Genomic DNA, 12747 nt, shown 5'->3' on the forward strand with positions numbered 1-12747 from the left:
TATTGAAGTTATTTTATTATCATGAAAAAAGAGAAAGGGTTGGCTTTTAAAGTGTTTACAACATCATGCGTGTAATGCCAGAATCAATCTTGACAGCTGTAGCAACTAATTTAAGCAGCCCATGTAAGATGGAAAACAGTAGTGGACTGATTCTTTTAATTGGTATGTCAGTTTCTGTTTTTCTTTACAGGGTGGGTATTGCTTGAAACTAATATAGTATTTTATAATAATTTACCCTGGATAAAAAAACAGCTGAAATTAGGTATGAAGAGATTAACCAATAATCCCAGCTGGAGGTGTCATTATCATACTGTGATCTCAAGAAATAAAAATGTGTGACATCAGCCAATCTTAGCCTCCATAGTTAACCAATATAGCCTTTCAGATTGTGAATCTGGCCTGATCCAACCTTTTCCACTGGAGCTGGATAGGGATCTTATTTATTTATTTTTTACATTTTTCTTTTGTCAAATAAAAGTGTTGTTTTTAGACTTGTGGGATTGAGTGACAGTAGGAAAAAACTATAAACACTAGCATTTCCCTTTAAGTATTATGCACATTAAAACAATATTCACAGTTAAAATTGATACATTATGTATAAAAAAGACTAGTCTAAAAACAAAGTATAAAAAAATGAATGAAAATGAAAGGTAGAGAAAGCCGTTTCTAAATGCTGATACATCTGTTAACATTTAAAACAAAACATTACCAAGCTTCCTCCTCCCTTCATCAAACATTCCTTAAGAAAATATACCTGAACAGGAACTGGGCCAAACCACTCCCCCCTTCCTCCCGCCCACTTCATGCTCATTAGCATGAGCAGGAACCCTGGCTCTTATTGACAGCGACAATGTTTGCTATGGTTAGGAGACTGGCTGCTCCCACTCCGTTTCCAGCTGCTCCCACTCTGTTTCCAGTTTCCGGACCTAAAGCTACGTACAGTATGAGCCCGAGACTTTTACAGCGAAATGTGCAGCTGCTAGGTGATAGTGAGGATATAATCACAGAATGTGACGAACAGTGTTTTGGGTTAGAAATCTCATACAATTACTTACTCTACATTGAAACAATTAACTTTGTTTTTCTGTTTTGTGCACTTTTTTTTTTTTACTAATAAAATTTTTGCACCTTAATGTTGTGAGATATGAACAAATTACATGACAGTTCTACTTCTTCAAACCCTCAGAAACAAACGACAAAGAGAACAAGAATGTTGCAGAGCGATCATGAGACTGAGCAAGAAAGAGGCAGATAATTAGCGAAAGCAGCTCTGAGTATCATGACACTTGTGCTGATATATATCTATATACATACACATACATGTGTGTGTGTGTGTATTTATGCACCAGGTCCAGCCAGGTTGCAGTGCCAAGAACATTTATGGACATCAGTTAAAACAACATCAATTAAATCTGTTTCATACATTTCTTTAAAAGCAGCAGGTAACTGATTTCAATCAATGCTAAATTTCAGTGATAGGGTTATGCTCAGCCATGCATCAACAGGAGTGTTTTTTCTGCCCTTGGTGGACCTTTGATTTACCTTTCTCTCTCTACGCTCCATTTCTGCCACACAATGAATCGATTTCTATGCAACCGAGATATAACTTATAACCGAGATACAACCAAGATTATTATTGCAGAAGGCTATCATGAAGTCTGTTTGTGTGTGTGTGCCCATGTGTGTGTGTGTGTGTGTTTGTGTGTGTGTGTGTGTGTGTGTGTGTGTAAGTCCCGCACAGTTAGTTGCTAAATACACCGTCTCTTCCTGAGAAAGAGAAGGTTCCGATGATGTCACCAGGTTGTGATGATGGCTATCACAATGCCTGTTGTCGCCGCTCACAGCTGTGCAAGTCTAGTAATTGTTGGCTTTTTTTGCAGAGTTAAGGGTGGTTGTGGATGTCACACGCAGACTTCCAGTGTGCATCCAAAACATAGAGTGTCATCCATGGCTCTATGAGGCAAAGTTCCTGCATTTAGGCAAAATGTCCACATCTCCAGTCAATGCCAGGCTCAAAGCCTTGTTCTTACTCATCGCATGTTGAACAAGGACAAGAATCAGAGCACTGACACGCTTTCTGTTTGTAAAGTTTCTCTAGGTGAGTCATTACGCAGGATCCTGTCAAGACAGAACAAAAAAAAAGTATTTGGCTTTGATGCTAGTCTCTGCAACAGCTTCTGCTCAGTCTAAGACAGAATGAGTGACAATAAAAACTGTACCTTTGTCGCAGTCCCTTCAGTGGTTGCTAGTCTGCCGGGAAGCAGACAAAAAGCTGTCAGTGCTCAGATATTTACCGGTACTGCCTTTTATTAACTTTTCTGTGGTTTGTGCATCACTGCTAAAACTGTTAAAAATAAATAAATAAAAACACCCACATGCTCCACCCACAGCACTTTCAACTGCCAGGCTTCAGTGCCAACATTTCTTATGATAGGGGATATAAAAGCAGTATTAATTAATTATTTTATTTAACTTCCGTGACTACAATTACAAACAGTTTGCTTACTGTGGCTTCATAACACAGATTGTATTACAGTTGACTAAAGATATACATAAGCTACAAAACAAATTTTCTTTAATTTCCGTCATAGAGAAATGTATAGAGAATTTATTTTTTACATATTAATGTACTAAAGTGAGTTACTCTCATTAATATTCAATAGGAATCAAGGTCAAATAAACAAAAGATGCTGCAGGCAACGTGGTTTCTTGTGGTGCTAGCTCAGACTCCAAGGACTACAGCATCTCTTTGTACATTTGGAAGTATATCATAATGTCTATCAGTGTATAAAAGTGAAATGTTCATTTTTTAAGAATGTGTGTGTTAAATGTTTACCTGTACGTGTGGACTTGGACTGACTGGCAGCCACAGTGGTCAGGTCTGCTGGCAGACCCACATATACACCTCCATAGTTCCTGAAATAAGAAGAGACGTTTTAAAGATGCCATTTCTTAAAACAAACAACAAAAATTGTGCCTCAAAATTGACAAATGTAATAATCCTTCCCCACTCTGCCCTACAGAACATAAAGACAGTATAAATACACCACACTGATCCAGGACCGGAAGGCTCGTCGGAACGACAACAACTGGTTCCTCTCTGCCGTTTTTAAAATCTAATTCTTTTTCCATCAACATGTGTATGATTTTCTTTTGTACTCCAAGAGCAAAAGTAAAATGATCACCAAAACAGTGGAGCACATTTTTTAAATGGTCCAGACAGACAGGCCATTGAACAAATAAATATGCCAATGTTTCAGCCTTTGAGTAAAGCAGATTCTGCTCCATCCTTGGATTCCGGTGTGTTCTGTGTGCAGTTATAACACTACAGCAGACCTCCTCTAGTGAGGTCTGCTGTCCACTTTTCAATGGGCATCTTGTACAGGGACCACCAGTTATATGGACAAAAAAAAACATGTTTCTGCTGAGCAGTAAGAAATGGTTTGGGTCGGTACTGTACCCATTTTTTGTGTTTCCATTGTCAAAAGTTGGAAAACGTTACAAGGTAACCAAACTGTTCTGTTGTTAACCTTCTCTTGTGGTCACAAAATTGGCACAATATGTTTAAGGCGAAGCTATTGGCACTGCTTGACTTCTATGCTGCATGCTAAAGAACACAAGAGGCCGTGAAAAACAAATAAACTTTTGATTGGCGAGGACTTGAGACTGCTTACATGAATCGATACCAATGTGTAACATTTGGACAAACTAGGATTTGCAGAGCTGTTATGGTCGCGGGGGAAAGGATGGCTGTTGATGGGTCTTTCGCTGAGCTCTCCCTGAGTAAATGCAAGAAATGGCAGAGCCAGTGTGGAAAAGCTGAAGATCACTCAACTGCAGAAGTGGTGCAAACAGGAAAAAAGTGGAGGTGTTTGATTTTTTTTTTTGGCGGGGGGTTGTTTTTTGATGGAAGCCATCCAGTGAGTGCAGGAGAAGAAGGTGTGGCGGATAAGTACACCTCTCTGGTACAGACCATAATGGAGTTTATTGGTAAGTTTTGTTGCTAAAGTGTTTTTCTTCATGGACAACATTCTGAGATGGGGCAGTAGATACAGTTGTTGCAGTTTCACCTCAAGTTAATAGTTTCACAAGTCACTCATTGTTTGGCACCAATTGGTTTGTTGTGTTTGTTTATGATATCATGTTGTTATATAGCTGCTGTAGCTACAGTCATTCAGCCTTCACACTTGTCAGTAGAAATAGAAATCAGGTCAGGGCTTACCATTTCAAACTGAACTGTACCAACCCGAACCGAGCCGTACCATTCAGTGGAAACAAGGCTAAAGACTTGCTTACTAACTGAAGTTGATCCAAATGACAAAAACATTGCTGGAAACCCTCCACTTGCTGGCACTCCCCTGTTGCTGGGATAAAAACACAAGTTTTTATCCCAGCAACAGGCTGGCTGTATAGTGTGTGTGTGTGTGTGTGTGTGTGTGTGTGTGTGTGTGTGTGTGTGTGTGTGTGTGTGTGTGTGTGTGTGTGTGATAGAGGTCAGACTAATGTCGGACTGTAACTTTTTTATCGATTTGTTTTGCAAACATTACACAGAAAACTCCAAGCAAACCAGTGATTTTGACCCAAAGATTGTTCACTTTTGATGTGAGACTGAAAGTACTGCGCCTACCGTCCCTTCTCAAAATGTTTTCCATGAATAAAAACTATTTACACGGTGATCTGTCAGCCACAAGGCAGAGAACAGCTGCAGTAAACACTGCAAAAGTGTCTGAACAAGATACCTTCTTTTCTCATCGTCTGGCGAGGCATCTTCTGTCCTGATTGAGAGAAAAATCGTAGGTCAGGTCAGCTGTCGAAGTACCAAGACAAACATGAGATAATTAAAAGCTTTAGACACTGGACTGTGGAAATGTGTTTGTTTTGGAACATTAAAGGTGTGCTGCAGGGAATACTGTTCATTCCCTGATGGCAACAACATATGATGAGGCAAAGTGAATTAGCAATTGTCATTTAAGCCGGATCACAGAACAACCAGTTTCCAAAGGCCTCTGGGTTGTTGTTTGGTTTAGAGGAGATGGTAAGAAGAAACACCATCTTATTCACAGAAAATAATGGCGTAGAGTTAGTTCATGGTTAGAATTAAATAAGATTAAGAAAACTGGCTTGGAAATGCATGATATCTGTGGTGGATCCCCTAAAACGAAAAAAAAAAAAAAAAACGGGAGCCACTGTGTGTTTACACACATTTGTTTGTGATAGTCTGCTGTGTCGGTCAGTCCCAGGAAATTGTAATTACCTTGACTGAGTCAGATCTCTACAGTCAGCTCTCATGGGTCCTATGATTGTTGCTCAGATGCCTATCAAAGCGCACACATGCTGACACAGTACATACTGTACAGCACACACAACACATGCACATGCAAGAGCTTATACAGCTTTCATTATAAAGAAATTGCATTGCCTTCTATCCATTTTCAGTTGACCTAAATTGTAATGAAATCCTTAGTCTTAACTTAGTTATGGTGAACCGTAGCATAACTTTACCCTAATGGGTTCACACCTCACCAAACCAGGACTCAAAAAGTGACGATCTTTTGGCAGGGTTTGGTTGCCTTGAGCATCTCTGATCTTGATGAACTGAAACCAGCAACGAGCCCCCACCCGAACACACGCTCATTCATAGTCTTTCCTGGAAACCTTTTACAAATGCTGCTTCTCCTTACACTTTGAAAAAATACTGACTCTTGATTGCATAACACAACCCATGATCTGCATGACACTTCAGAGGAAAGCAACTTTAGTGAAATATTTTGCAAAGTCAGAAAAAGAAATTGCTTAAAGAATGATTTAGTGAACATGGTTTTGTAATACAAATAGCTATAAATTACATTTACTGTCAATTCAGTCTTTAACTGACAATTTCTTCCAAGAAAGATTATCTAATCAACTGTAAATATAATTACAATTTTAATAAATTGATTAATGATTATGTAATAAATTCAAAATTTCTGTTTCATGTTCTTTGTATGAAATTCACTGCTTAATAGCCTATATTAAAATTAAATAAAACTTACTGTACATTTATAGACATGAAACACTGCTGCAGTGTCAGTGTGGCCATAGTACTTTGGAAACTTTGGTTATGTGAAGGTAACCTTCTAAGGCATCAGCTGCGGCATGAATATAATGCTGCTACTTGATGGAAAACTTGATAATGAAAAAAAAAATCACAGTTGTACTTACACATCTTTGGACACTTCTGCTGGCCCTGAAAACAGATTAAATAAAAAAAATAAGCTTATAAAGAAATGCATGCTTCTTTACTAACTTTGAAGTCCTGTGTTATCAGTAAGTGGACCAGATAACAAACATCCATTGTACAGCAATGCTCTCTACTACATACTGACACCCAATTTATTGCTGCCTACCTCCTTCAGCCACTCGTGTTGCAGCAGTGCAGTTAAATACATTTACTGCATACATCCCATAGCAAGCTGACTTCAGTCTGGGATGTTGGTAGAAGTGTAAGGATGTGGGGAAATATCTTTTGCTGGCAGACTTTAGGCAATCCTGGTCCTCCAGTGCCGCTGTCCTGCATGTTCTAGATGTTTCCCTCCATCTGATTTCAAATGAATGGATCATCATCAGCTTGTCATTGAGGTTTGCACAAGTCTGTTTATTGGCACAGTTGTTTGTAGCAGGATGTGCTGAAACAGGGAAACATTTAAAACATGCAGGACAGCAGCCCTCGAGGCCCATGAATACCAAATAATCATGGCTTCATTGGTGCAGCGTTACTGTTGAGTTTCTAGTGAGTGATCATACCTTCATGGCTACAGCACACCATCTTCTAAAGGTTACTGACTAAAATGTAAATCATCATACCTCCACCATCGTGCCGAACGCTGGGCTTGAGGTATTAATGCTGATATGCATAGTGTTGTGCATATATACATGTACATTCACATGTACATTCACATGTCCAAGGGATAGTGTTCCTGAGATCTTGTGGTGTGTTGCATCTTAAATTAGGCTGCCATGTTCGTGTTAGAGAGGAGATTATTTCTCCTGGCAACCCTTCTAAACAAGCCATACTTATTCAGTTTTCTTCTAAGCTACTATCAACTTTAACATAGAACACACTGCATGGTGAGTCAGACATGTTGAAATTTTTTTTATTTCTTTCTATTTGCATCATTCAACAGTCTAATGGTGAACTTGCTGCGACATCCACTTCTGGGAAGACTGGAACTGTCCTCTGCCTTTTAGCACAGTTTTTGTACGTAGCGACAAAGTGAAATACTGTATACCATGTGTCGTTGTTCATCTGACGTGGTATTTACCTATTTTTAAGATCTGTTAATGGAATATTTCAGAATTAAATCAACCATAGGTCAATGACTGGAGGGTAATGCCTCTAAACCTTTGTTGGAGAGCAAAGCAACATTAGCTGAAGCAGTTTAATTTCGAATACGTGCTTGCTGTCGTCAAATTTAGCCCAGAGGACAAGTAGTAACTTCAGAATGTATTTCTATTTTAAGCCTCTTACAATCCTCAAAAATGTCCTTTCCCTTGAGTGATACTCAAGGGAAAGGATGAACCAATGTAATTTTAGCTTTGTGTGTGTACAGAAAGAGTATATATATTTTTTAAAAAGAACTGTTGTAAAGTAGGGCAGCACGGTGGCTTAGTGGTTAGCACTGTTGCCTCACAGCAAGAAGGTTCCTGGTTCAACTCCCTGGCCCGGCGGTCGTCTTTCTGTGTGGAGTTTGCATGTTCTCCGGCTTCCTCCCACAGTCCAAAAACATGCATAGTAGGTTAATTAGGTAGCTAGTAGGTTAATTGGTGGTTCTAAATGGCCTGTAGGTGTGAGTGTGAGTGTGTCTGGTTGTTTGTTTATATGTGTCCCTGCGATGGACTGGCAACCTGTCCAGGGTGTAACCCCTGCCTCTCGCCTGAAAATGAGCTGGGATAGGCTCCAGCAGACCCTCGTGACCCTGAAAAGGATATAGGGGGTATAGAAAATGGATGGATGTTTGTAAAGTAATGTACTTCGGTCCCCTTGTAATAAATTAATTAATAGTAATTAAATCTGACAACTCTATTACTGATATCACACAAAATACCGTCAATAGACGCAAAAGGAAGATTTTGTCATAAATATACAACTGATCCAGCTCTGTGGAAGCAGAGGCTATGAACTCCCTCCCTTTTGCATCTATCGGCGATTGGATTGTACAGACATATCAGGACATTATCAAAAGATCCTCAGGTGAACGACCAGATGAATTACTCCATATCTTAACTATTAAGCAAAAATTAAGATAAAACCCAGAAGCAGAGTATTCATTTAAGAACACCTTTACTGTTTCCACAGATAGTAACTTGAGAAACAAATCCTGAAAATAATATAAATGGCAAAATTCGGTTGTTGTTAAACCAATGCTGCAACACTTATACAATTCAATCTGGTGTGCATTCCCATTTCTGATAGCCTTTAAATGACACAAACTCAGCATAATATACAGATATTGTAAAAAACAAAACACAAATAGTTTTGCAGTGTCATTCAATTTCCTTCATACAGCCTTCTACATTTCTGTGTCATTTTTAGGAGCCACAGACAGATCGAAATTCAGCTGAGTGCTTAAGTTTGAATCGTATTTAGATGTGACTTCCAGTATATATGCAACTCACATGCTTTCTATTTAAATGGACTTTCCATGTAGAAGGAATAGCTTTTCAGTGTGAATGCTTGAGTCTGCTGACATGACAAAGGGGCCTTTTTAGTGTCTTGACAAAAGCTCATTCATGTCTGTGAGTATAAGACTTGGGATGAGCCGTGAGTAATACAGTGTGGCAATTAGAGTAAGACTGATAAGACCCTCGCCTGTATTTGGAATGTGTTTGTGTGATTTGACTTTACGTCTAGCTGACCTAGGTTATGGGTAAGATTTAGGATATCTCCTGGAAGCAAACCACAGTAACCTCACCCTGAATAAGCAGTACATAAAACTGTCACGAAACATGCAACTGGAGAAATACTTCCACCGTGCCCTTCTACTCTTCATTTTACAGAAAATAATGGTGCAGAAAGCTGTGTCCTTTGACTCTGGCCTGGCATCACCTGGTACGGACAAATAAGAACCACCACGAGCCCACATTTATCAGAGTGACAGTATGTCACATGTTTGTGACACTGTGCTGATCACTGACCTCCAAGAAGGAGAAAGGGGAAAAGAAAAAAAAATACACTTACAAAACACCTCTTATGATTATCATGAACAGTGTACCTACAAATACAGGGGGGAAAAAAAGTGGGGCAGAAATAAAGGGAAATGAGGGGTCTCTGTCATGGAATGCACTGTTGGACTAACAGATTGTGGTTTAACTGTTTATTTACAATAATTAGGTTCAGAAGTTCAAGGGGGAAATGCAGGGTTAAGAGGATCCGGCTCTTTACTGGAAAGGAAACCACATTTTATGGAATTGGATTAAATGACCCTTGAGAGTTTTTATGAGCTGTTCTATTTCTGTGCAGTCTGTTACTAGATTAAACCGCTGATTTATCAATAGATTGCTTTGTCTTTCCAATTGAAAGTAGAGTTAATGTTATTTGAAATAATGTTTTGATATTTTCTGTGCAGAAAAATCATCTGGAAGTGTTTTCAGAGGAGGGGGTGGGTAGGGGGATGATGAGGCTGAGGATCATGCACAGCTTCACCGTAGGCCCGACCACAACAGCTGGTGTGCAGAGCCGAAGGCATGGAGGCGGCTGCTGTTTTAAGAAGGATGGGGTAAACAGGTGTCTGCAATTGTAACACCCACTTTATCCATTTAATTATTTAAGCTAAATATTTGACTTGCATGGAGCCTTTCTGTGTGGAAAAAGGCTTGCGTGGTGTTTTGTCTGGGTACTCCGGTTTCCTCCAGAGTTCAAAAACATGTATCCCAGGGTAATTGGTGATTCTAAATTGTACACATAAGTGTGTGTGGTCGTTTGTCCATATGTAGCTCTATGATGGTTCTGGTCCCTGCCTTCTACCTGAAGAAGCCTGGGATCCCCCATGCCCCTCAGGAATTACCTATCGTAAACCCTAACCCTAAACTTTGGCAGTGGGTAAAGGTACTGGAAGAATGGTTGGATGGAGTCTGACTTGAGGTAGACTCAAAAATACCTGAACTGAGGTATGTTGTGGTGAGAGACTTTTTAACAACGATTTTGTTTTGTTTTTTGCTGAAAAATAACATAATTTGTGGAGTGAGACTGAAGGGATGTTTTAAATGCTGCCAGGTCTTTTCTTCAATTATCTTCTTTAGCTCTAAATGCTGATAATAACAGTAATGGGGAACAATAGATTGTATTTTTTTGGGCTATTCAAAGGTCTTTAAGGAACTTTCACCAACAGGTGTCCTGGGTGGAAACTGCTCTTTGCTTCGATTGAGGGAAATTGAATATTGAGTTATGCAATAAAAAAGATTGAGAAATGAAATAAATATATACAAATTCTAAAAGCTGTTTGTTTGGCATTTTATTCACTTTATTGGTTTTGAAGTACTTGTGACTATTTTGTTTATGTCTAAAGATGCTGTTCCTATGAATTTGTTTTTACAGATTGAATCAAGGCTAAACTGTTCATCCAATCTTGGAGATCCTCGCTCTGGTGTCATGTTCTGGGTCTCTGGAAAGTGCCTAGAGACAACTTGTATTGTAATAGACGCTATAAAAATTGCATTGAATTGAGGGCATGAAGTCCCAAAGATTATAGTTAATGGTTTTTGTAGTGTGTTTGATTTAATCCTGGATTTGTTTGCCATTCCAGTGACCAATCAGAGCTATGGAAAAGCAAACCGGTTCTCAGCTGGTTTGCAAGTTGAACAAGTCGTGATCCAGCACCAGCACTGGCCCCGAACCAGCTCTGGAACCGGTTTGGAGGAAAAGGGATAGAGAGACCGAAAGTTTGGACCACCTGCTAAGGTCTTCTCTGATGCTATGGACTAAAAAAGTAAAACTAAATTTAAAATTAGCTTCGGGACAGGCTGAAATATGGATTCCAAGATATTTTATTATTTGGGTTTTGTGAGTCCAGCTTACGTCCTCATCTGTATCATTCCAGACAAGGTGGCCTAGAGGCCTCGAGAATCACATCAAAGCGGATCACATTTCGAACAGTGGCTGTGTGTGGCTCTGTTAACATGCCTGGCAAGTACTGATTAGGTGAGCACACACGCTTCTGCACAAGCACAAACACAAATAGCACTGCTTTAATGGGCAGCGGTGGTGAGGATGTCCTGTAGCTACTTCAAACTAATTATTACTTCAATTTGACTTTGGTGCCTGGAGATGTACTAAGCATAATTTAAAATGTGTCTTGTGTGGGTCAAAACCAACTGAGATATTTGTTCCTTGAGGAGAAGCCGCAAAAAATATCTCAGTGAAGGTTTGTAAGAATTTTTACCAATTAAACGTGTGCTCCAGATTTTATGAATGAAACTCATTAAATTATTTCGTAGTTCAATGGTGCCTCACACATTGTTCCAAACTGTACCCAGAGGTGAGACGACTTGGGTGGGTAAATGTCAGTAAGGAGGTTTGCTTTTCAGCCTATAAAACCCTTGGAAACCACTGCGCCCGTGCACACACACATGGAGGGGGGGGGGGGGGGGTCACTAGAAACGTGACTATCTGGTGTAGATGTCAACATTGCAATTGCTGTATCAGAGACGTTGCTCACATGCTCATTCATCAGGCAACTTAGATGTTTTGTCTGATAAGAGACCCTTGATGATCCACCCCCGTCCAGCCGTGGCTTTAGGAGAGCACTACAATCATCCCTGACAGAGACTGAGATGTATGCTGGAAATATCTTCAACATTAATGTGATAGACAACTATTAGAGGGTGAATGTGTATTCATGAATGAATCCACACAACCGAGTGCAGGACGCATACACCCACACTGACACACTCTTGACTGTAGGGATTACCCTCACGTACTTCATATACATGCAAAACACCTTCTCCCCTTGATGCAGATACACTGACAAGTGTTTCTACCACCGTCTCTCTCACGTTCACCCATTATCACTCAAACAAAACACACGGACAGAGAGACACACAGAGATTCCTGAAACACTCACCCCCTCCTGAGGTGTTGGTGGCTGAGGAATTGCCACAACCCATTTTGCATCGATGCGGCCACTGTCCGAACGGAGCGGAGACGCTTAGTGAGTAGAGGGGTGAGGAAGAAAGGAGGGAGACTTACGACACGCTGGGAAACAAGGGGAAAGTGAGGGAGGGACGAGAGGGAAGGAATGAAAGAGGGGGAAGGTCACAGAGATGGCTCACAGGGATCCCCCTTTGATCGTCTGTCACCCTCCCCTGTCTTGAGTCTTACTGTCCACTCTGCGATGAAACCGAGAGCTGAGACTGAAGTGAGAGCATTGAGCGAGGCTTTTATACACAAACACACACATACACACACACACACACTGAGACAGAGAGGGAATGGTAGAGATAGGGGAAGAGGGAGAGAAAGATGCTTTGCCCTCACATGATTTGCTCTTTTCTCCACCCTGACATAGTTGCCCGGGAAACCAGGGTAAAGGAGGCGGAGGGTAGAGTGTGACTCAACCAATGAGGAGCTTCCTTTTTATATAAATGTGTAAAAAAATGGACTGTATTTAAGGGCATGGATATATCCGGCTGTGTGACAGTGTCACTGTAAAATTCCCAAATCCCCATTAAAACATAGAGGATATTTCTAGGTTTTAAATATAGCTGAAGCAT

General features: G+C 40.2%; 1 protein-coding gene across 1 annotated transcript; it reads right to left on the bottom strand.

The window, feature by feature from the left end:
* Positions 1 to 1125: 1125 nt before the first annotated feature.
* Positions 1126 to 12397, bottom strand: LOC133443817 (overexpressed in colon carcinoma 1 protein homolog). Its single transcript, XM_061721082.1, has 6 exons — positions 12099 to 12397; positions 6202 to 6226; positions 4740 to 4775; positions 2837 to 2916; positions 2220 to 2250; positions 1126 to 2118 (listed from the first exon to the last, which is right to left on the bottom strand). The coding sequence occupies exons 1-5, from the start codon at positions 12139 to 12141 to the stop codon at positions 2246 to 2248; spliced, it is 189 nt and encodes a 62-aa protein (XP_061577066.1). The 5' UTR covers positions 12142 to 12397; the 3' UTR covers positions 1126 to 2118; positions 2220 to 2245.
* Positions 12398 to 12747: the final 350 nt, after the last annotated feature.

This window comes from Cololabis saira, chromosome 5, assembly GCF_033807715.1.
Source record: "Cololabis saira isolate AMF1-May2022 chromosome 5, fColSai1.1, whole genome shotgun sequence".
Taxonomy (NCBI): Eukaryota; Metazoa; Chordata; class Actinopteri; order Beloniformes; family Belonidae; genus Cololabis; species Cololabis saira.

Excerpts from the sequence above, each read along its gene's own strand:
- LOC133443817 (XM_061721082.1), bottom strand. The coding sequence starts at position 12,141 with ATGGGTTGTGGCAATTCCTCAGCCACCAACACCTCAGGAGGGG. Across the intron at positions 6,227-12,098 it reads CACCAACACCTCAGGAGGGG|GGCCAGCAGAAGTGTCCAAA; the intron begins GTGAGTGTTTCA and ends ATCTGTTTTCAG. Across the intron at positions 4,776-6,201 it reads GCAGAAGTGTCCAAAGATGT|GACAGAAGATGCCTCGCCAG; the intron begins GTAAGTACAACT and ends TCTCTCAATCAG.